We start from the raw sequence: 24,906 nt of genomic DNA on the forward strand, positions 1-24,906 counted from the left end.
CACCTGCAGGGGCTCCAGGCTGCCGGGTGCGGGCTGGAGAGCGGGAAACCGGGGGCGAGAGGCCGGGAGGGGGGCGCCTGCGGCCAACGCGGGCCGGGCCCAGGGCTCCAGACACGCCCCTCCGCTCTCTCTGCTGCCCGGTTGGCTGGACCAGTGGCGAAGGGCGCAGCACGTGGGGGGGCGGTGATTAAGGGGGAGTGGGGGCTCCCGGGCCCCGCCCCGCCCGGCCCCGCCCCGCTCCTTCTCTCCCCACCCTCCGCTCTCCCCGCCTCCCTATCTCGGCGTCGGTCCCTGCGCAGGACCCAGGTGTCCCGGTCGCTCAGCCTTCGGTGCCCGGACGCCAGCGGGGGTCCGGGCCGGTCCGGACGCCAGGCCAGCCCGAGATTGGAGCTTCCCTGCCCACCCCACCCCCACCCGCCACCTGGGGCCGGTCCGGACAGAGCGGCGATGGCCAAGCGGAGCTCGCTCTCCCTCCGCATCATAGAAGGCAAAAACCTGCCGGCCAAGGACATGTGAGTGGGGGGCCCCCGCGGGGCGGCCGCAACTTTCACGCGTGGGATGTTGGGGGCTCAGCTCCATGCCCCGGCCGCCCTCCCCAGCTCCCCCAGGCCACATTTTCGGGGCGCTGGATCTCCCGCTCCGCGGAGGGTTCGGGAGGGGTGCGAGGACTGAGCACGTGAATTCCCCCCCCCCCGCCCTCTGCTCCCCTCTCCCCAAACCCCAACTACGGAAAGGACCCGCTTTGCGTAAATGGGCAGGGAGTTCTCCTTTCCTGCCAGGGGCTCCCCAAGCAGAGGCTTCCTGAGCACCTGTGGGGGAGGTAGAGGGAATCCCCGCCAGAGGTGCCGGGCTGCCCCCCCCCCGCACCCCGAGGTATCTTCCAGTTTGGAGAGGCCGTGACCTTCCCGGCGCCAGCGTACAGCGCCCGCTTCCCGGAGGGTGGCCTGGGTGGCCACGGGAGGTGTGGGCAGCAGGGCCGGAGGAGGGGCGCTGGCGACCTGAGGGGAAAGGCGGGGGGGGGGGCAGGCAGGAGGCCACTGACGGGGAGCCGGCTGTCGGAGCTGGGGTGTCGGCACCCGGGAGGGTCTCAGTCCCAGGAGACCGGCTTGTTCCGGAATTCTGGACAGGCCCCCTGAGGGTAGGGGTTCTCCCAGAAGCCTCCCGGCTTGGGGCCCTTGCTCCAGGGCCAAGAACCGGGGCACCACCTCCCAGTGGGGGGGGGAGCAGAAGTTGGGGAGTTGTTCTGAGCTCCCACTGTCTGGTTTCTGATTTGAGAGGAAGTGCCCTGGGAGAGAAGAAAAGCTGCCTTTGGGGAAGGAGGATCTCATTGATCTGTGGGGCTGAGGGGGGGGGGGCAAGCTGCCTCAGGACCCAGGAGGGGGAGGGGAATGGCTGCCAGTCGCCTCTGGTGCCCGGGTCTGCTGAGAGGAACCATGGCCTCCCCCAGATAGAAACCGAGTGGAGCCAGATCTCAGGAGGGAGAGCCGTCAGGGAGGGCTGAGCACACCTGGAGGCCATTCTGTAGCAACCCCCACTGGCCAGACCGGGGGATGGCACGGCGGGCATGCCGGGCAGGGAGATCAGCGGGGGTGGGGGTGAGAAAAGGAGGGGAAGGGGAGGGAGACGGATCCTATCACCAGGCTGGGCGGTCTCTGTGGGCTCCCCAACATTGCCACATTGATGGGGTCTCATTGTGAGAGGCTGGTCCTGGGTCCTGGGGTGATAAAGAGTGGGGGGTCTGCTTACAGACCAGCCCTTACCCAGCCCCAGCTCCATTTGAACTCCAACTTAGGATCTGAGATGCAGCACTTTCTTGAGAACCCTTTCTTAACCTGGAGCCTGTGGTTGGAGAAGCTAGAAGGATGGAAATTTATAGGTGGAAACAAGAGAAAAGAGACAGAGACAAGGAGACAGGGAGAGAATGGGTGTATGAGAGAGACAGAGAGAGAGAGAGACAGAGACAGACAGAGACAGAGAGACAAGAGACAGACAGAGAGACAAGAGACAGAGAGACAGAGACAGAGATATAGACAGGCCAGCTAGAGACAGAGAGACAGAGAAGACAGAGAGACACAAAAGCAGACATAGAGAGAGGCACACACAAGGGAGGGAGAGAGAAAGAGAGGAAGAGGAAGAGCAGGAGAGAGAGACAGAGACAGCCAGACAGAGACACAAAAGCAGACACAAGGAGAGAGAGATACACAAGAGGGGAGGGAGGAGGGGGGGAGAGACAGACAGACAAAGAGAAACAGACATAGAGACAGAGACACAAAAGCAGACACAGAGAGAGACACACAGAGATGGGGGAGGGAGAAGGAGAGGGAGAGTGGAAGGAGACAGAGACAGAGACACAAAAGCAGACACACAGAGAGAGACACACACACAGAGGGGGGAGGGACGGAGGGAGGGAGGGAGAGACAGAGAGAGAGACAGAGAGAGAGAGAGAGAGAGAGAGAGAGAGAGAGAGAGAGAGAGAGAGAGAGAGAGAAGGAGGGAGGGGAAAGAGAGAGAAGTGAGACAGGGACAGGGACACAAATGTGTACACATACACAGAGACACAGAGACTCACAAAGAAGGAGAGGGAGGAGGAGAAGGAAAGAGAAGAAGGATAAGGAAAGGGAGAGAGGGAGGGAAGGAGAGGGAAAGGGAGAGATGAAGAAAGATGGGGAGGGAGAAAGGAGGGAGGTAAGGGGGAAACAGAGAGGAGGGACAGTGAGAGAAGAAACAAGAGAAAAACAACAATGGCACAAGGCCCTTTTCTTTATGAGTATCTTTTTGTTCTCTTCCCTAAAAGGCACATGGGCTAGGATCCAATAGAAACACTCCCCAACCTTTCCTACCTTATTATCTATTTCTGCCTTTCATTCATTCCGTGAGCCAATCACACCGGCCTTCTTGATGTTCCTTACCCTCCAGACCCCATTTCCAGCTCCATGCTTTTGTGCTGCCGGTACCTCATGCCTGGAAATTTCCTCATTCCCTTCACTAATTAGAACTCTGAGTTTCCTTCAAGTTTCAGCTCAAATACAGGAGGCCTTTCTTGATTCCTCCTTCCCACCAAGTTGTTGTTCTGTGCTGGGCATTCAGAATTAAGTGACTTGCCCAGGGGCACACAGCAGTCTCAAGTGTCTGAGGTCAAATTTGAACTCAGGCCCTCCTGACTTCAAAGCCGATGCTCTGTCCACAACGTCCCCAAGCTGCACCTCCCTCCAAGTTCTAATACCCTTCTCCTCTCACCCCAAATCACTTGGTATCCCTTTCAAAAACAGATATAAATATATATTAAATGGTCCTTCCATTAAAGCAACTTAGATTCTGAGCAGAAAAGACAATGTATATTTAACAGAATCTCTTAGAATCTAAGTTGCTTTAATGGCGGGACTGTTTCATTCTGCCTTTATTTCCTCAGGATCTCCCATGGTGCCAGACATACAGTCGTCACCTCATAAATGTTTATTGTTTTATGGATGAGAATCTCAAGATAATTCCTGCTTCTGTCTCTGCCACTTCAGCTCTTCCAGCCCTGTTCCCTCAATTCTATTGTTCCTACCTGTCCCAGGGTGTTCTGAGGGTCTAGAAGGCAGTGAAAATGTTTGAGAAAAGATTAGTAAGATGTGGGGGTGTTATTTAAAGAAACAAATATTTAAGCACTTCCTCTGATATGGAATGAATGTGAGTCGAATAAGACTCAAGTCTTGCCCTCAAGGAGCAAACTGAGGCCCTGGGAAAGACTTGTGATCTGTCCAAGGTCCTGCCATGTTTTAGTAATGGGAATCCCAGGATTTCCAGCCGCACTGTGACCTCTCAGTACTTTCCTCCCTCCTCCTCTTTAGATTCCGCCCCCTCCGAATCCCAGCAGAGGAGAAGGGGACCAGAGCACTGGGAGCATCCTGTCCCCATCCCCTGCCTTGCTTCCAACACTGAGCCCTGCTCTCCATCTCTTTCTCACCCAGCACATTTCAGTGGATAGTTCAAGGCCCCCTGGGCCCCTGCAGAGAAACCGACCTCACAGTCAGTAGTTACCATGGTGATGGAGGGGAAGGAGGGAGAGAAGGAGGGAGTAGCCCGGTCTCAGCTTGGATTTTCTGGGCTGGACGGCAGAAAAAGCAAGCGAGAGTGGGTTGGGGCTCCTCGAGCTGAACTGTGGGCACGGGGAAGCAGGGAACGGCAGGCTGGCCGGAAGGAAGGGGTTTCTGCTGTTGCTTAGCCAGCAGCAGAGGGAGGCCATTTCATGTGGATTAGTCATCCGCAGCCCCAGTGAATATGGATAGGTAGGTTCTGTGGAGGGGGAGAGAGGCCCAAAGCTGCTAGTCTGGAGATTGTTCTCCCTCTCCCTCTCTCTCCCCCATTTCTCTCTCTCCTTCTATCATTTCTCCCCCACTACACACACACACACACACACACACACACACACACACACCTGCTAGGGAACCAGGCTTAGCCTTCCACAAACCTAAATCACACAGCGAGCCATCATGTAGGTCACAGGTTGTGTCAGGGTGAGGGTGGGGGACCAGGGTGAGAACACCCTGTTAGGACAACGTCTGCCACCTTCTCATCTGTCAGTGCTCATCTGTCACCCGCCTCTCTCCACCACACCTTTCCTCTCCATCCCTGCCTAATTCCCCTCCGCCTCCTGCCCTGCCTGCCTCCCCCTGTCTTTTGGGAAGCTGGGTTTTGGAGGTCAGCTCTGTTTCAGGAAGAACTCAAGGCTCTGAATTTCCACAGTTTCCAAAGACTTGCCCCCTTCCCCAGTGAGAGATTATAGGCTTTAAAACTGGTCCTTTGGGGGCATCTGGGCCACCTCCCCGCATCTCTATCCTTCTTCCAAGGGAGGAAACAAGCTCGGAGAGGATAGACAAGCTGCTCTAACAAAGACGTAGCTATTGGTCAAAAACCATTCATGAAGTGCCCATCACGTGCTAGGTATTGAGGACATAAAGGCAAAAATAAATAGCCCTTCTCCGTAGGGAGCTTCCATTCTGCCGAGGGAGAGGACTTACTCACAGGCTCCTAGATCTAGACTTGGAAGGGACATTAGAATCTATTTGGCCTAGTCCCCCTCATCTTAAAGAAGGAAAAAATGGTACCCAGCAATGTGAAATGATTGACCAGAGGATACACAGATGCTCCCCATCAGAGGCAGGATTTGAATTCAGAGCCTCTCACTTCACTGTATCCCAATGCCTTTGCTTAGATAGGCTGACACCATATCAATAAGCTCATCCCAGAGTTGAGATTCAAACTCTGATACTCTTGACTCTATAATTTGAATTGCTCTGGACTGTGTGCTCTCTCTCTGTCTCTCCGTCTCTCTCTCTCTCTCTCTCTCTCTCTCTCTCTCTCTCTCTCTCTCTCTCTCTCTCTCCAGATCTCCCAGCTCAGAATCTCTCTGTCCCTTTGGCACTCTCCCTCTCCATATTCCTCCCTTTGGGACTCACCATTTGGTTTTCTCCTAGCTTTCTTAGACTGTCCTTCAGATGGGTTTAAAATATTTGCAATCCAACCCATTTGGTTTCTGTTTGTTGTGTGATTCCTGTAATAAGAACCGAAGGCATTCAGAGAGCCCTTGCTAGGTCACACCAGAGTATGTAGGGGTCCATTCCCAAGAGTGCTCAGAACAGCTCTGTTAAAGAGACAGAGAAGTAGAGATGGAGAAGAGACAATTTTGTGCAGGGATGGAGCATATGATGTTCTCCACCTCCTCATACCTTTCCCAGTCTAGAACCCACCTTCTCATATCTCTACACAGGGCATAGAACAGCCCATACCTTGCCTCCCCTCTGCCCAGGATCCTTGGATCTCCTGAGAAGTCTGCGAGCTAAGAGATTCAGATTTAGGTTCTAGTTCCCTGCTCAGTTTGGTTAAACCCCTTCTCAGCATTGTGAGTCCGGGGAGAGAATGATGGAGGAGACACCACAATTCTACCACTTACTACTTAAGTAACTTTGGGCAAGTCCCTTCATCTCTCTGGGTCTCAGTTTACTCATCTGTCAAATGAAAGGCTCCAACTAAATGGTTTCCAGGTCCCTTTGGATAGAAATCTTTGAGCCTATGATCCCTCTCTGAGTCTCAGTTTCTTCATCTACCAAATGTGGAGGTTGGATGATCTGGAATTCTTCTGGGTCCATAATCCATCTGTGGATAGATTTCAGGGAGTTCACAAATTGGATGGGGGGGATGACACCTTTATTTTAGTGTAATTGTTTTCTGTTGTAATTCTATGCACCTTCTCTTATGCATTTAAAGCCATGATTCTGAGGAAAGGTCCATAAACTTCACCGGATGAGACCAAGCCAACCAAAAGGGGAAGGACCTGTGGATTAAATGATTCTTAAGACCTCTTTTTGCTTTGAGATCACCAGCTCCCACAGCATCTAAAGGAATCTAGAAGAAGCTTTCCATCATATCTTGTTCGTTAGTCAGCTTGTTACCCTACTCCTGCATCCCCCAGCCAGAGGAGGCAGTGGAAGAGCACTGTCTCTGGAGTCAAAGGATCTGTTTCAAAAGCCATTATCTGTATCACCTTGGGCAAGCCACTTCCTTGAGCCTCAGTTTCCTTATCTGTAAAATGAAAAGTTTAGACTAGCTGGCCAGTGAAGCCCCTTTCAGCTCTAGAATTCAGATCCTCTTATTCTAGGTCACTTACCTTCTTGAGCCTCAGTTTCTTTATCTGTAAAATGAAAAGTTTAGACTAGCTAGCCAATGAAGTCCCTTCCAGCTCTAAAGTTCAGATCCTATTATTCTAGGTCACTTAACTTTTTGAGCCTCAGTTTCTTTATCTATAAAATGAAAAGTTTAGACTAGCTAGCCAATGAAGCCCCTTCCAGCTCTAGAGTTCAGATCCTCTTATTCTAGGTCACCTATTGGACCTTAGCTTCCTCACCTCTAAAATGTGGGGGGTCAGCCTAGGTGGTCAGGGACATCTAGCTCCAGAGCTTGGATCGTCACCCCCAGGAAGCGCCAGCATGCAATGGGAGCTCCTCCAGGGAGGGAAATAGGAGGGAACTCACCACTCTCAGCCTCTTGACAATGAAACCAAAAGCCAGAAAAGGGAAATCACTTGTCCAATCACTCACTCAGTTGGGGGCAGAGCTGGGACTGGAGCCAAATTTCCTGGTTTCCAGTCCAAGGCTATTTTCACTACATACTAAGAGCAGCTGGACCCACGGGGCTTCCCCCACCCCCGGGGCATCTCTCCAAGTGCTCCCCTGTCTGTTTTCACAGACCAACCAAACTGTAGCTGGAAGAGGAGGTGGGGGAGGGACAGAAATAGGCCGCTGGGTTCCATCGAGGTTCCTATAGAGCATCGATAATAATAATAACAAGAGCTATAGGTAGCATTTTCATAGCACTTTAGAGTTTACAAACTACATAGATCTCATTTTAGCCTCATAACAACCTTGTGAGGTAGATACTATTACTATCCCTATTTAACAGATGAGGAAACTGAGGTAGAGGACAATTAAATGACTAGCCCAAGGTCACACAGCTAGGTAGAGTTTACAAAGTATTTTAGGGTCTCCTTCGAAACTCACCACCACCCTCTGAGGGTATTAGAGTATCATTGTATTCACATGATTCCAGTCAAATGTAAGCTCCTGGAGACCAGGAGTTTCATTTTTGTTTTTGTGTCCCCAGTACATAGCCCAGTGCTTTATACTTAGGATGATAAAGTTAATGCAGAAAGATCTAAGAGGTCATCGAGTCTAATTTTACAGATCAAGAAACTGAGACCCAGGGAAATGGAATTATTTGCTCAGTTGCTCAGCTAGTAAAGTAGGCCCCTGAAAAGAGTAGAGGAAGTTAATTAGATAATCTTGGAGAGTCTTGTCATTGAAGATCTATTACTCTATGATTCCAAGTCACTTCAATTCAGTAAACATTTATTAAGCACCTACTATGTGCCAGACACTGTGCTAAGTGCTAGGGTGCAATAAGAGCCAAAGGTAGTCCTTGCCCTCAAGGCTTCCATCCTCTTCATCTGTAAAATGGTGGTGGTGGGGAACCAAATGGCCAGAGGTTCCTTCCAGCTCTGGAACCGTGTTCCCATGAGGCAATGCAAGAACCCTGGCTGATTGGTTGTTGGATGGATTGATGTATTCTTACTCTAGTGTTGTGGGGCATGATCTGTGCCAGTTTTGCACTATTCCTTGTGTTCTCTTCCCTCCCCCCCCCCCCCACACTGTGGATCACATCCTTTAGGTACCCGGTGCCTTGAGTCACATCCCATCTCTCACCCTAGCTCTGTGTCCTTTAATATTATTATTACAGCTTTTTATTGACAAAACATATGCATGGGTAATTTTTCACTGTATCCCTCTGTTCCCTCTTCCCCTGAGTCTGGTCTCTGCAGGCCGCCCAGCCCACTGTCCGTTCAGCGGGTGCGGGGACCTGCCAAGGCGCCGGCTGCTAAGTGTGTTTCCTTTAGACGTCACTGCCAAAGCCAGCTTTTCTGCTAACAAAACCCAGAGCTCTTGGGATGGGGATGACAGCAAGATCGCAACTGGAGAACTGCAGAAACCATCGAGCCGAACGTTCTGATTTTCCAAACAGAGAAGGCGGGCCCCCAGGGATGGGAGCTGATTTGCCTCAGATCACAGAGGTTGGATCGGAACTCAGGGCCTCTGATGCCAAAGTTAGGGCTCTTTGCACTCTGCCAGTGCTCAGCTTGACATTCAAGGCCCTCCGTAGTCAGCTCATTCTTCCAGCCTGCCCTCCAGACCTTCCGCCGCCTCCTGCCTGCCTGGTCCTGCCTGATCTCCTCTCCCATCCTTAGTCTGCCGACAGACTGTGCAGGCAAAGGAACACACACTTAGAGCTGGACAGAGGCCTTGGAGGACCCTTTGTTTTTACAGGGGAGGAAACTGAGGCTTGGGAAGGAGAAGAAACTCATTTGCCTCTTGATCCAGCATTGATCCCACCATAGCACGTCACCATCTGCAATCAGCTTCTCCTATAACTTCCCCCTGTCCCCTGCTTCTCTCTCCCCTGTTTTCTCCTCCACAATACTCCCCTAAATTTCTGCTGCTGAACTGAACTGGTTCCTGCTGATGAGAGGGGTCACTAGTGAATCACCAGCTTCCACAGCCTTTCCGGCAAGGACTAGAAATACTGTTTATGCACCATTAAGTGGAGACAATATGGGCTGTAAGAAAAGAATCAGAGGACCTGGGCTCATACCTACTACCTATGTGATCTTGGGCCTCAGTTTCCTCATCTGTAAAATGAGGAGGTTGACCAAGATGGCTGATGAGATCCCCTCTGGCTCTAGATCTAGGATCCTATGAATCTAAACCATTTAAATAAACTCTTCACTGAGTTTCCTCATCTATAAAATGGGCAGATTGGACTAAGTGATCTCCGAGGTCCTCCCAGCTCTCAGATGCCCATGGAAGGGCACAGCAAAAGATCTGAGGTCTAGCAGGGCCGGGCTACTCACGCTCTAAGGTGACTCCCTCTCCAGAGGCATCCCGTTACTCCTCTCAAGAATAGAGCTCAGCAGGACAACACTTCTCAGGGTGCTCTGAGTCACAGATGGGGAGCAGGGGGCAGGAACTGGGTGGCAGGAGGCCCGAGGGGCAGCTGAACCTGCTAGAGATGAGGCTGACCTCCACCTTGGGAGAGGATATGGAGCACTCCCAGAGTGATCATTTAAGGGGAAGGGAATAAGTATGTCTACAGTATCTACTACCTGCCAGTGTGCGTTGTATTATGCCTGGCATTGTGCTAAATAAACAAATATTGTTCTGATTTGATCCTCACAACAACCCTGGAAAGTAGGTGCTGTTATTATCCCCGTTTTTACAAATGAGGAAACTGAGGCAGAGTTAAGTGAATTGCTTAGGATCCCACAGCTCGTAAGTGTCTGAGGCTGGATTCGAACTCATCTTCCCAAGTGCTGGCCCAGTGCTTTATCCCCTGCACTACCAGCTGCCTCATTTGGCGTGGAGGTTGGAGGGCCCCCTGTTAGGCTATACAGAGCATCAGCCTATGGCTGAGACCAGCCTCCTGCCACTCCCTAGTGAGTGGCTGCCTTCTACTTCGTTATTTTGCCCCACTAGCGAGAGATTGTGCATCTTCTACCCCTGCCATGTTCCGGGGCCTTTTGCCATCCTGGCTGGGGATGCCTTTCAGTGATTCCCCCCAAAGCCCCACCGAGTTGGGGCTGGCGGCAGTGCCCACAGGCGGTCAGCTCACCCAGGAGCCACTCTGAGAAGAGCTGACTGGAAGCCCTTTGAGGACAACAGCAGCTTCCCTGTTTTTTCATTTTTTCTCTCTCCCCCCATTTCTCTTCCCCTCCTCTCTGTCTCTCCTCTCTTGTTTTGCCTTCTCTTTGGAGACTTTCTTTCACTACTTTTACTTGTTCACTACTTTTTTTTGCCTTATATTCATTTTCTTCTCTCAGTGTTGTTCATCCCCCTCTCATTCTCTCTGTCTCTCTCAAGTGTTTTCTCTGTCTCTCCCCCCATCTCTCTATCTCTGTCTGTCTCTCGCTTTGTCTCTCTCTGTCTGTCACACACACACACACACACACACACACACACACACGTTCTTTCTCCTCCTCTCTCATTCTTTCCTTCTTTCGGGATATTAATTTGAGTCAGTGGAGAAATTCCAGTTCCCCAAAGATCTGAGTAAAACATCATCGGCCATTTTCCGGGGCTATTTTGGTGCCTGCCCTCACTTCTCTTTCTCTTTGCTCTCTGTTTTTCTTGGACAAAACTGCCAAGGCCCTAAATATAGCGCCCTGGCCTAGTATGCCACAGAAATGCACGCACTCCTCCCCCTTTTCTTGAGAAAAGGAAACCACTGTTGTAGGGCAGAGCCTCAGGGCCCTGAAGCCCAGGAGGGGCCAGGGAGGGAGACCTTGCCCTAGAGTGCTGACTTGTGGCCAGGCCACCCTAATTACTTCCTGTCCCATGCATATGTCATCTTTCTACTTCCAGCTCTTTGGCCGAACCTTCCCCCTGCCAGCAGTGCCATTTGATGGTCTTTTTCCATCTTCAAAATCTGGCCCTTCCTTGGGACTCTAGTCCCCTTTAGAAGATCCAGGTAGGCCTTTGGACTCCAGTTCGGGATGACCTGAATTGAAATCCCATCTTAGAAATTTACCAGCTGTGGGATCCTGGGCAAGCCACTTAACCCTTTTTACCTCGGTTTCTTCATTTGTAAAATGAGCTGGAGAAGGAAACGGCACACCAGCCACTCCAGTATCTCTGCCGAGAAAACCCCAAATGGGATCCCAAAGAGTAGGACAGGACTGAAAAGATGACTCAACCACCCAGAGCAAATCACTCGACCTCTGTGCTTCTGTTTGCTCATCTGTAACATGAGAGAGTTGGACTAATTGACCCCTGAAGTTCCTTTCAGCTCCCAGATCTACAAGCCCACAATTGTTACTTCCTCCGGGGTCCCTAGACCTGTGATCCCATGAACCTACTTCTCCAGAAAGGCTCCATGAATGGCAGGTTCATGATTGGTGGTTGGCCAGCTGTTGTCCTTTGTTCTCAGAGACAACCGGAATGATACCCCGGGGTCAGCTCCGAGGTACAGCGTCTCTGGCTGTGGCTGATCAGACCGATACAAGCTCAGAAGCTGTACCACAGGTTGCTCACAGATACCCCACGTGACCATAGAGCCGCCCCTGAATTTGTGCATCATTTGAGCTGCCATCATTCTGCTTTGCTTGCCGAGCACAGCACCTTCTCTAATGTGGAGGACCATCCTGGGCTGTGTCTCCCAAGTCTCCCGATTGATTCCAGCGTTCTTCAAAGAGTCAGACTGTCCTTGGCTTACTCTTGTGGCCCCACGTGACGGCTCGCTTTGTGTGAGCTCGCTAGGGTTTTAGGCAAATGTCCATTTGGCATTCAAACCTTGTGGCCAGCCCATCAGACTTCACTCTGCCCATGACGGACAGTGTTATTAATTTTTAAGAAGACTTTATGTCTAAAGCATTTTAAAGTTTTTTAAAATCCTAAAGACATTTGTGGGGAGGAGGCCTCTTGAGGCCCTCTATGATCTGACCTGTCCAAACAATATCTCCATTGGTCTACTTTCCATTCCAGCCAAACCACTATGTCCATATACATCAAACTCTTTTTTTCCTGAGGCAATTGAGGTTAAGTGACTTGCCCAGGATCACACGGGATTAAGTGTCTGAGACCAGATTTAACTCAGGTCCTCCTGACTTCAAGGCTGGTGCTCTACCACTGCTGCCCCTTGCATCAAACTTTTAAACACCTTAAAGTCATTTGTGGGGAGGAGGGGAGGAGTCTCTTGAGGCCCTCTACAATCTGTCCAAACCACATCTCCCACTGGTCCCCAACAAGCACTTTCCATTCCAGCCAAACCCCTATGTCCATCGACAGCAAACTTTTTGTGTTAACGAAGACCTGGAAACTAAGTGGGTGCCGCCTGACTGGAGAATGCCTGGGAGAAAGATGGGATATTATTAAACGATAAGAGATGCCGAATAGTGGAGATTCAGAGAAATGGGGGAAGGTTTGTATGATCCGGTACCAGCCAAAGAACAAGACGTAACGACCGCGGGAATGTCGATGACAGCCACTAAAAAGCAGCCGGTTTCCGAGGAGTTCTAAGGAGCCCTGGGAATTCTGGAGAGCTGAGAAGGAACCGCAACTCGGCCTTTCAGAAGAGACGGGCTAGGAATGGGAGAGGAAGTATACATTGTAAGATCTGGATACTCTCTTGCTTTTGCTTAAATGTTTCTCTTTGTTACAAGGATCTAGGAAGAACTAACTATGGGATAGATACAAAAGGTTTCTCTTTTCCAGGGGAATCCCAGCTTACAACTCTCACACAGACATAACCACTGAGTGGGAGACTAGTTAGTTGCCTTGGAAGAACCATCACTGCACACAATCCAGATTTCACAGCCCGTTTCAGAAGTCACAAGCAGACGCAGATACTCTCATCAGTTGGTTTCCTGTTTGGGAAGGAGCCTGGGCCGCCCTCCAACTGTTTTCCCATCAGACACTTCCTCTGTGGGGACGTTGCCATTTGGCCGAGAGAGGAGTGGAACGTGGAATTTCCCTGCGTCTGACCACTACATGATTCCTTCTCCATCACCCGAGTACTTCTTGTGCTTTGGGGTTCTGTTTGGTTTCATTGACATTACAATCATTTCCCAGCATCCCTTGACCCCTCCAACCTTTGAACCCTTCTTTGTTACAGAAAAAGAAAGCCAACCACTAGAGTAACCAGATCTTAGCGTGTGGTCAACTTGTTATGCCTGTGAACTCTACCATGGGGACAAAAATGCTCCTTAACCTGAGTTCATTTGTTTGTGGCTTTCATTCACATCGGTGTGGCCGTCCCATAGTTTGTTCTGTTCCTGCTTCCACATTCGTGTGTCTCCTCTGGTCTCGAGATTCTTTGTATTCCTCATTTCTTATGGCATAATGATATTCCATCACTTCAAGGTGTATTTCCCAATCGATGGACCTCATTTTGTTTCCAGTGGGATCTGCTACAAATATATGGGGTCTTTGCCCCCTCCCCATTCTTTAAAGGGGAAGTTTAGACTCTCCATCAGAAGGAAGATTGGCCACAGATTCAGAGATGCTCAGAGTTGGATCAGATCCCAGAGGCCGTGTGGTGTGAACCATTAACTCACAGACTTAGTGTGGGAAGGGACTCTAGACAGTATCTGGTCCAAGGAGATGGGTATGTCACACCAGCAGTGCGATCAGCCATTACAAGCCCCTCTAGCCTCCCATAATATGGCCTCCCCTCTCCCTCTCAATAGCACTTCCCCTACTGTGCTTTCCTGAGAAATTCAAGGTCATCTATAGTCATCATCTCGGGTTCCCCCACTTCTTACCTGGAGTCCCCAACTCACCATCTCCATTTGCTTTTCCTTTGTTTCAGTTTCTGCTGAAGAGGCGATTCCTCTGACCAAGGTCAGCCCCTGCCTGTGGGCTTGATCTCATCTCCCATCTCTTCTGGACACTTGCCCCTCAATCACTGCCCCCACCCCGCCTTTTTCTCATCTTCAACATCACCTGGCTCCTTCTTCCAACCTACAAACTCACTTCTCCCCATCATTAAAAAAGACTCCACTTTCCCCTGGCCATCCCTCATGCTAACGTCTTAGATCCCATCTCCTGGTTCCTCCCTTCATTGCTTCTACTTCCTTACCTCCCACTCACTTCCTAGTTCCCTCCCATCCAGTTTCTAGCTTCAACCTTTGATTGAACTAACTCTCCAAGTGACCAAGAGCTAAACCTAATGACCTGAGTCCTTATTCTGATGGCAGCTTTGGGGGCTGCCTTCCACCCCTTATTCTCTCTTCTGCCTTCCATGTGGATTCCCTGGTTCTCACCTTGACTGACCACTCCCCAGTCACCTGTGCTGCATTTTCCATCTCTTGATGATAAATGTAGCCATCTCCCAAGTCTTCATCCCACACCCTCCTCTTTTCTCTCTCTGTGAAGTTCCTCAGGAGCAGAGACTGTTTCATTCTTTCTTTTTGTACACTGTCTGTCACGTAGCAAATGCCTCACAAATACTGTTGATTGACTGGTATTCTCATTAGCTTCCAGGTGTTTAATTATGACCTTTATGCAGATGACTCCCACATCCATATATCCCGCCCTGCTCTTTCTCCCGAGCAGCAGTGTGGCATAATACACAGCCTGCTTCACTATCAGGAAGGTCTGTATGTCCTCCCTTTGACAGGCAGTGACTTTGTGGTCCTGGGAAAATTATTTAAGTATGTCCTCCCTTTGACAGGCAGTGACTTTGTGGTCCTGGGAAAATTATTTAATCTTCCACTGCTCCAGCCGTATGCTTGAGGTTATAGGTTGCAGGGCCCATGATCATATTGGTAGAGGAAGTTCTTCCAGGAACTCCCAACACTGATGAAATCAGGTTTCATTTTTAAAAGTCATTCCAGAAAATTGATTTTACATGTAATTGGGGGAAAATATACTGAAGGAAAAAAGAAAGGAAAGAAGTAAAGAGGGAAGGAGAGAGGGAGGGAGAGAAAGACAGAGACAGACAGAGATGGAGGAATAGAGAGACAGAGATAGAACAGGACAGAGGGAGAGAGAGATGGAGAGAGATAGAGATGGAGCAGGAGGCAGGGTGAGAAAAAGAGACAGAGACAGACAGAGATGGAGGGACAGAGAGACAGAGATAGAACGGGACAGAGGGAGATAGAGATGGAGCAGGAGGCAGGGTGAGAAAAGGAGACAGAGACAGACAGAAATGGAGGGACGGAGAGACAGAACAGAGTGAAGGGAGAGAAAGACGGAGAGAAAGATGGAGTAGAAGGGAGAGCAAGAAAAGGAGACAGAGACAGAAATGGAGGGACAGAGAGACAGTGAACAGGACAGAGGGAGAGAAAAACGGAGAGAGACAGAGATGGAGTAGGAGGGAGGGTGAGAAAAGGAGACACAGACAGAGTTGGAGGGACAGAGAAAGATAAAAGAGTAGGAGGAAGTGAGAGAGAGTCAGAGAGAATGAACTCGTTAGACCCTCACTGCATGTCTTGTTAATTGAATCTGTAAAAGCCTGGCTTGTGAAGGTAGTGTGTTAAGGCATATACTATACATTAATTTTATGTAGATAAGCTGGGAACTTAGGGACTGACCTGTGTTTTCACTTTCTAAGAACTCCTAATGAGGAAATTCCCTCTTCCAATGCAGGTGGACCCCTTCTATGCAACTTAGAGTCTTGGACAGTTGCCCAGAGCATTGGGAAGTGACTTGCCCAGGATCATATAGCAATATGTGTCCTGTTTCAAAGCCAGTGTTCTAGCCACTCTATCACACTACCTCTCACCCTATAGTAATCCACCTGTACATATGTTTTTCTCTACCACCACCAGCAGGGTCCCACTAAGTTGTGCAGAATGTAAGCTCCTTGAGGGCAGGGACTGTTTCCCTTTTGTCTTTGCTTCTCTGACCACCTGGCTTAGTTCCTGGCCCAGAAGAGGGGATTTACCAATACTTGCTCATTGGTTGGTTGGTTGACATGGCTTTGTATAGAGTCAGGAGTGGACAAAATTTCAGTTTTCTGAAGTCCCCGAAGCCCAGGATGGAAAGGTCCAAGTGATGAGCGGTCCTTCCAACTCTTCATATCCTCCCCTTTCCTAGCAAGCCTGATCTCTTTTTTAAGCAACAGAAACATTTCCTTGATTCCCAAACCAAGGAAGAGCCCACACCTCTGCCTATTTTCTCTCCTGTCCTTTCCCCTCACAGGGCTTTTGCCCCATCCCGTACCTCCCGACCTTTATGTGACCTTCACGGGCAGACACCACTGATGGGGGCTCTTGTTTTTTTCTTTCAGCACCGGCAGCAGTGATCCCTATTGCATCGTGAAGATCGACAACGAGCCCATCATCAGGTAACTGAGGAGGAGGGCTAAGTCTTCTGGGAATGTCCTCCTTCCCTCCTAAATCGTCACCTCTAGGAGAGCCTGGGGGGTTCCTATAGCAAAGATCATAAAATAGGGACATGGGAACAGATAGAATAATATTAACTGACACATAAATTCAATCAACTAACATACAGTCAGGATAGCCCTTCCATATGCTAGGCACTGTCCTAGCCCCTGGGGATACAAAGAAGAAATGTTGTAAAAGGAATAGAGCCTGCCCTCGAGGAGATTACATTTGATCTGATGGAATTTTGGGATCCACAAGGAGCCATCTTCCCAATATTTCTTTGCACGTGGTTGTTCTTTGTCATAGTTGAATCATTTCAGTTGTGTCCAACTCTAGATGACCCCATTTGGGGTTTTCTTGGCAGACGTACTGGAATATGTCTTTCTTTCCCTCCATCCTATTCTATCTCTGCCGTTTTCTTCCCCAATTCATTTTACAGATGAGGAACTAAAGCAAACAGGGTCAAGTGACTTGCCCACAATCACATAGCTAGTAAGTGTGTAAAGCTGGATATAAACTCTGTCCACTATGCCACCCAGCTGCCTTGTTGGTGCTTAATAAATAATAATTGAATTTAATTGTGCCCATTTTATAGATGGGAAAACTGTCCAACATCAATCAGTCAAAGTGCATCCAGGACATGCCTCTTTTGTGGCAGGCACTATTCTAGGCACCCACCAAATGAAGCAATCCTTGCTCTTGAGGAGTTCTGTTCTTTATAGTTCCAGCCAGGGATCTAATAGGTCATTTATCCAGGAAAGTGTTGAGTCAGAACTGAAGTCTCCTGAGTCTTTCCCCTCACCAGGAAAGCTTTTTGTCTGTCTTTTAAAGAAGGCCCCCTTTCTTTGCTTTCAGCTCATTTGGGACAATCTCCTTTGTTATTCGTCCATCCCACTGTCCCTAGTGAGACCAGTCAAGTACAAAGCTCTGCCCTCCTTGGCATGGCAGCCCCTGGAAGAAAGACTAGGATCATCTGTTCTTTAGAGGAGAGAATCATGAGATTTTCCATGTAATGTAAGGAAAGTCATTTGCTCCTTCTCTGCCTCACTTTACTTGCTGTGTCAAACCCCTATCCTGCCTGTCTTGTAGGGCTAATCTGAGAATGAAATGGATGGGAATCATGAATGTGAAAATATTGTTACCTCTAAAAACCACAAGATTATTGTGGACTGTAAGTTCCTTGAGGGCAGAGGCATTGTTTTATTTATCTTTGTATTTCCCTACATGTAATATGTCCTTAAGTAATGTGGAATTGATGCAAGAATGAATGCATGAATGAATGAATAAATGAGTGGGGAAAATAACAAACACAAAGGAAGGAAGCCATTCATCCAACTAGGTGGTAGAGGTAGTTTAGGAACTCTTAAAAGGTTAAAATAAAATAAAAAAAATCAGATGGAATAAAAAGAACTTCTAAGGGTTTGGAATATATGTGGAGAGGTGGAAGATGAGTGGGCTCGGTGCTAAGGGCTGTCCCTGAAGAGCTTTCTTTCTCTCCATCCGTCTTTCTCCAACAGGACAGCCACGGTATGGAAGACCTTGTCCCCATTCTGGGGTGAAGAGTACAAGGTTCACCTTCCTCCCACCTTCCATTCTGTGTCCTTCTATGTCATGGATGAAGATGCTCTCAGGTATGGTACCCTCAGAGGCAACAGGGAACCAAGGAGATGGATCCAGGATGGATAATGATGGGTGTGGGGGTGGGCACGTTTGTGGTGGAAGGAAGGCAAGGGAAGATGGCCCAGAAAAGGACCATTTGGGGTACAGAGGGATCTTGGGGGAACTATTTAATTCTATTCCCTGATGTGACAGAGGAGGAACTTGCTTAGGGGAAGGGACTCACCCACGGTCACATGGGGCAGCATTAGGACTGAGGATCCGCAGTCAGATGAAGTTACTGAATCACTTGTGAATGTGATTTATCACTGGGGAGACCTCAGAGGATGAATTGGGGACCCAGATTCTGTAAAGCAGCCAACTGGGTATAAATCATGGCTAGAGAGGGGTGTGTGTGTGTGTGTGTGTGTGTGTGTGTGTGTGTGTATGTATGTGTGTGTGTGTTTGCATGCACATGCACTATACTACAGGAAGATGCGTTCGCTCTGGTTTTTCACACTGGCCAACTAGCTGTTCCTCATGGAACATCTTTTCTCACCTCCATGCCTTGGCAGTCTGATCTCACACCTTCATACACTCTTCCTCTGCCTTCCCTTTCCCAAGATGCCTTGCAGAAGGAAATGGCAAACTATTCCAGTATCTCTGACCCCACTGGGGTCATAAAGAGTCAGACACACTGAAAAATGAACAACAACAAAATAAATGCACCCATCCAGGGCAGATAGACCTCAAGGACCTTGGAATACACCTGCCATAAGCAAGCCATCAATCTTGAATGGATTTAGATATGTGACAAAGCAGAGGCCTTGGGAGCCAGGAATGATACCCATTGCTTCAACTGTTTCTCCCTCCGTGGTTCTCCTCCCACAGGGGGACGGTCCTTCATCTGACCCAGCTATGTGCTTATGCATGTGTGTATGTACATGTACACACACGTGAGTGTGTATATCTGAAGATGGAAGCCTTTTGTACAAGTAGGAAGTTAAAGTTTATTTTCTTTGGGTAGCAAGTTTTCCAAAGCAAGTAAGAAAGCAAGTCCTTGGTCTGGAGTCCCACCTCATGATCCTGACCCCCAAAGATGAGACATCCTGCAATGGAAGATACAGTGGTGGATGAGTTTGAACCCCTGAGTTTTGTGATCACGGCTTAGTCTAAATCTGGCCAGGACAGTGGCCCGGAGCTTCTACCCCACAGGGACCAGGATCTCTAATCTTTAGACGCTGGACCACTCAAGTAGTTTATTTATTTATTTTTAACACATATTGTTTTATGAATCATGTTGATAGAGAAAAATCAGAGCAAAGCGGAAATGGGAGAAGGAAGAAAAGAAGTGAACATTCAGTCTCTTTAGATCTTTTTCTGAACACAGAGGGCATTTTCTACCCAAAGTCTATTGGGATTGTCTTGGATCACTGAGAAGAATCAAGTCTTTCACAGTTAATCATCACACAATCTTGCTGTTACTGTGTACAGTGTATTCCTTGTTCTGCTTGTTTCCCTCAGCATCAGTCCATGTAAATCTCTCCAGGCCTTTCTATAATCAGCTAGTTTGTCATTTTTATAGAACAATAATATTCCATTACCTTCATGAACCACAACTTCAGCCATTCCCCAGTTGATTGGCATCCATTCATTCTCCAATACTTTGTTACCGCAAAAAGGGGGGCTAAAACCTTTTTGCACATGGAGGTCCTTTTCGATCACCATTGAGCTTGATATTCGTTCTCCTTCTCACCCTCCATAGCCGGGACGATGTCATTGGGAAGGTCTGCCTCACCAGAGACGTCTTAGCCGAGCATCCCAAAGGTAAGAGCATATTTCAGCCCCCAGTGCCTTGCCCTGCCCTGGAGGACCACCATTATATCCAGAATCCATCCCAGGTAGAGTCCCCGCCTCTGAGAGACCAGGCTCCTGGCCAAATGGGGAGGGGATTAAAAGGAGGGTCGTGGTTATTTACCAGGCTGAAATTTTGGAACTTCCCTTGCCGTCGTGTTTCAGAAAATCTGGCAGCTCCCCACACAGCTAAGGCTAACCCTCCTGCCTTATCCCTAGTTAGAGAAGGGACAGGAGACAGGAGAGCTAATGAGAGTTGAGGGCTGAGAGATTCCCATGCCCGGAAGAAACTTAGTCTCAGAGAGGGAAGGGACCTCAGTAGCATTTGGTCCATCCCTTGCCCTCCCGCCCCCTTTACAAATGTGGAACTTGAGGGCTCTGGCCCCCTTTACAAATGTGGAACTTGAGGGCTCTGGCTGTAAAATGATTTGTCCAAAGTCATCCAGATAATAAGTGGTAGAACTGAGACCCCCCCCCCCAAATCCAGCCCTCTTTCCAAACCATCTCGTCCAGTCCCCAGCATCTGAGCAACCCATTTGTCCCTTAAAACCTTTCCAAGAGACTGAGCTCCTCAAGATCAGAAACTTCTCACTTCTTGTCTTTCTCCCCAGCACTTAGGACAAGTCCTGGCACAGAGTCTAGGGGATAGACACTGGTACTGACTTTGAGTCAGGGAACCTAGATTCAAACCCTGTCTCTGGTGCTCATTCCCTGCAAGTACTCGAGCACTTCAGTGTACCTCAGTTTCCTCATCTTTACAATGAGGGAGCTGAACCAGGTGGCCAAAGGAGCCCCTTTCGGCTCTGGATCTGTGATCTAATAACGCAGAACTCCTTCCTATCCACGGGATGAATCTGAATCTCGTGCTACCTCCATGGGCGAGAGCAGGTCAAAATCCTCAACCCTATTTGCCCAAGCTCACACAGGTAACTGGAATCAAAGCATCGCAGCTGTAGGGCTGTGAGGGAGCCTAGAACCCATTTAGTCTAACCGGCTCATTTTACGGATGAGGAAACCGAGGTACGACAAGGGAAAGGGACATGTCTAAGGTTACACACATAGTAAATAACAATGGGGATCCGAACGCAGATCTTCTAACTCAGGTTTCCACTTTGCTATTTAAAGGAAGCTATATTTAGCCTATGTTTACTGTTCTACCGAGGAGGCCCAAAGAGATCATTTGGGCAAACTGAGTAGGTCATAAGTTTCCAATCTGGGGATTCAGGTTCCAGGAACTCCTAGATCGGGCACAAGCAGAAGGCCCCTCCGGGAAGCAGGACTCGGAGCAGCTGGGGCTGGCAGGCGGGACAGGTCGGGTTCCTAAAGGACAGATGGGCTTCTTCCCGGGCCCTCTACGTTCCCTTCTCTCCGCCTGCTGGCCCGGGGCTGCCTGGCTGGTGCTATGAAGGGCCTCTTCCTCTTACCTTCCCCAGGTTACAGTGGATGGCTCCACCTGAAGGAGATTGACCCGGATGAGGAAGTGCAGGGAGAGATCCACCTGCAGATGGAGATCGTGAAAGGCCAGGGGCCCCAGAAGCTTCGCTGCACGGTGTTTGAGGCCAGGTGGGTGGGGGCCCCTCCCTTTCCCACTCTCCTGAGCAAGCTGTGGAGGCCCTAGAACTGTCCTTTGGGGTCCCTGCAGGGCGGGGGGAAGGACAGACTGATAAGAGCTAGTAATTCTAATAATAGCTTACATTTCGCATCCTATTTGTTCCTAACAACAACCAATGAGGTGGATGATATTATTATTCCCATTTTATGGATAAGGAAACTGAGGCTCAGGGAGGTTAAATAAATTACACAGAGTCAATCAATCCGTCAATCAGCATTTATTAAGTGCTGGTAGGCCCCGGAGAAGCAATGACAGACGTGACATAGTCCCATCTTCAATGGATTCGTTGGAGACAATGAATGAATAAGATTGTATTCAGTGCTTACCATCTGCCATTAGTCACAAGGGAGAAAAAGAAAGAACAGAAATAATTTCTATCCTCAAGGAGCTTATATTCTGACGAGAGTAAGAACAAATTTATAACTTGGAAGATATGAGATATATTCAGGGGAGGGGTAAAGAAGCCTTTGGGGGAAGGGCACTGGCACTAGACAAGGCCTCCAGCGGACACTGATCATTAAGCTGAGTCTTGAGGGCAACAGACACAGAAGTAGGAAGCATCTGCAGCTGGATTTGAACCCAGGTCTTCCTCACTCCAAATCCAGTGCTTTTTACCTACTGCCAATGAGTCTTTCTTTATGAAGTGACCTGAAAAACCCTTACTATGTCAGCCTCGTCCAGTGAACCTTGTATTGAAGATGAATCCTCTTGTGATTTGGGGAGTTTCCAAAGTCCCCCCCTGCCCCCCATCATCATGTTTGGTCAGGGATTGATTTCCATCCAATTCCCATTTATCTGCTGGGAGAGTTGAAGTCTCCGTCTTTTGGGAGCTCGTGGTCAGATCTTAGACGCTTCCCTGAGAAGTTCCCTTCTGCCTCGTGGGTGTGGACAGTAGGGGCTTGGAAGAAGGAAAAGAAATAGCCCCTCAGATCATAGGGCCATAGACACGGAGAAGGAAAGGAGTTTACCGTCCTCACTTTACAGATGAGGAAACTGAGGCCCAAGGATGTTGAACTCACTCGTCTCTGGTTGCCCAAGTTGTAAGGGATGAAAAACAGGATTGAACCAAGGTTCCCGATTCAATCCTTTTTTTATTTTTAGCCCAATCTTCTAATTTTACAGAGGCCCAGAGAAGGGGAGGGACTTTACCCCAAAGTCACGCTGCTATTAGTAACAGGAAAAATTCTTATTCAAGTCTTCTGACTGCAGATCTGGCGTCAGAAGGATGGGCTCCTTCCCGTAGAGTAAACCTGGCGGTGAGTCTCAGGCCTTCCCCTCCCCGTATCCCCCCGGCCCCCACTGCCAGGATTTCAGGCTTTCTCTTTGTCTGCCCCTGGCCTGAGCTAAGCCTGCTGGGTATGCCCACGTGTGTGCGTGGGAAGGAGGCTGCTTGGGAATCTCCAGAGTGAGTCACTCTCCCTCTCTCCCCCGTGCCCGTTAGTGGGAGCAGTGACGGACAGCCTGAGCGGTTTGGGGTTCTCTCCCCAGGATCTCCTGATGTTTTGGGTCCCTCTCTGCACTGAGTCACTGCAGAGGAGACAGTCTGCTCGCTGGACTGTCTGGGTCTCCCCAGGTATTTTTAGCTGCCGCCCACAGCCCGTGCCAGCCTCAGGGAGTGAGTCATGGAGAATTCCACCCTTAGGAAGCACATCCCTGGCTCCCAAGCCTCCCAGCTCTGCCCCTTCCTCTGAGGAAGGGAAGCAGCTCATGCGGATCAGTTCAGTAGCAGCTGAGAGGGAGGGTCCCTCCTGGACTCCCAGGAGTGGAGCTGGAAGCCAGATCACAGGGGGGCCATATCTGTGCTCGAGATCATCAAAGGCCTCTAAATGTCACAGGTCACGGGATCCTCACTCGGGAATCATCAAGTCTAACTTCCCATCTTACAGATGAGGAAACTGAGGCTTTTTGACAGTCCTGGATTTTATTTATTTATTTTTTAATTATAGCTTTTTATTTACAAGATCTATGCACGGGTAATTTTTCAGCATTGACAATTGCCAACCTTTTGTTCCAATTTTTCCCTTCCTTTCTCCACCCTCTCCCCTAGGGGGCACGATGACCAATACATGTTAAATATATTAAAGTATAAATTAAATACAATATAAGTATACATGTCCAAACCGTTATTTTGCTGTACAAAAAGAATCAGTCCTGGATTTTAAAGGCAGCAAAGTTTCCTTCTCCTGACGCTCCTTCCTGCCCTCCAGTCAGAAGTTTAGGTCAAAAGGAACCTTAGACATCATCTGTCTAGTCCACGTGGAGGAGACAGACCCCGAGCCCCAGAGGTGACATAAAAATGGAACAGCCCCTGCCCTCGGTGAGCTCACGTTCCATGGGGGCGGCCAGCCTGGGTAAAAAGGCAAGATAAATACAGAGTGAAGGGAGGTCTCTTAGGTACAGGCACCTGGGCAGGGCCCCGGGAAGGCCTTCTGTCAAGGGCAGCATTCAAACTGAATCTTAGAGGGTTCAGGGGATTCTAAGAAGTCAGGATGGGGAGCCTTCCAGGAGCGGGGGGTACCCAGTGGAAAATCCAGGAAATGGGAGTTGAACTGTCATTCGTGAGCAACAGCAGAAAGGAATCAGAGGCTGTCTTTGGGCCATAAAGAACCTGGAGGGGTGTGATGTATAAGCACATGAGAAAGATAGGGAAAGGTCAGGCTGTGGAGGGTTTTAACTGCCAAGCGAAGGAGCCAAAAAGAACTGAGTTCAAATCCAGCCTCAGACACTTACTAGCTGTGTGACCTTGGACAAGTCATTCTGTTTGCCTCTGTTTTCTCAATAGTAAAATGGGGATAATAACATACCTTTCAGGGTTGTTGTGAAGATGAAAAGAGATAATATTTGTAGACAGTGCTTAGCACGGTACCTTGCACATGGTAGGGGCTATATACATCACTCCTTTCTCCTTCGCTATCTCTATCCATGCACTTGATAGCTTAGTCTTAGAAGTGAGAGTTGAAAAGGGCCATAGCACTTATTTACCATATCCCCAATGTCTATGAACCCCAGCCTACACGTAACAAGTTGGACAGGCGCTCATGCAGCCTCTGCTTGAAGACTTGCGATGAGAGGGAGCCCACCTCCTCACTTGGTCAGCTTTTGGACAGCTCCAGTTGTCAGAAAGTTGTTGTTATTGTTGTTGTTTTTTAATTTAATTTTGTTTTGTTTTTTGTTTGTTTGTTTGTTTCCCTTGGTTTCCAGCATCACTTTGAGAGTTCCACCCAAGGTTCCTATTTCTTTCACTTGGGGTCAAGCAGAACAAAGCTAATCACTCCCTCCCTAAGATAGCCCTTCAAATGCTTGAGGATTGCTTTCTGTCCCTAGGCACCTCCTCTGGGTTAATGTGAGAAAGTTGTTGTTGTTTTCATTTCGTTTTGTTTTTTGTTTGTTTGTTTATTTCCCCTGATTTCAAAATTCCCTTTGCCCCTTT

The 24,906-nt window shown here is 49.1% G+C and overlaps 1 protein-coding gene across 2 annotated transcripts in view; it reads left to right on the forward strand.

Moving 5' to 3' along the window:
- Positions 1-252: 252 nt before the first annotated feature.
- Positions 253-24,906, forward strand: part of RASA4B (RAS p21 protein activator 4B) — a 44,303-nt gene continuing 19,649 nt past the window's right edge. Inside the window, exons 1-5 of one of the 2 annotated variants that reach the window (XM_031967984.1) lie at positions 253-512; positions 16,318-16,374; positions 17,932-18,045; positions 19,776-19,837; positions 21,298-21,427. In XM_031967984.1, the coding sequence (XP_031823844.1) occupies positions 448-512; positions 16,318-16,374; positions 17,932-18,045; positions 19,776-19,837; positions 21,298-21,427 (428 nt within the window). In that variant the 5' untranslated portion in view covers positions 253-447. The remainder of the gene's footprint in view (positions 513-16,317; positions 16,375-17,931; positions 18,046-19,775; positions 19,838-21,297; positions 21,428-24,906) is intronic. The other variant, XM_031967983.1, reaches the window with a different exon arrangement.

The sequence above is a fragment of the Sarcophilus harrisii genome, chromosome 4 (assembly GCF_902635505.1).
Source record: "Sarcophilus harrisii chromosome 4, mSarHar1.11, whole genome shotgun sequence".
Classification (NCBI taxonomy): domain Eukaryota; kingdom Metazoa; phylum Chordata; class Mammalia; order Dasyuromorphia; family Dasyuridae; genus Sarcophilus; species Sarcophilus harrisii.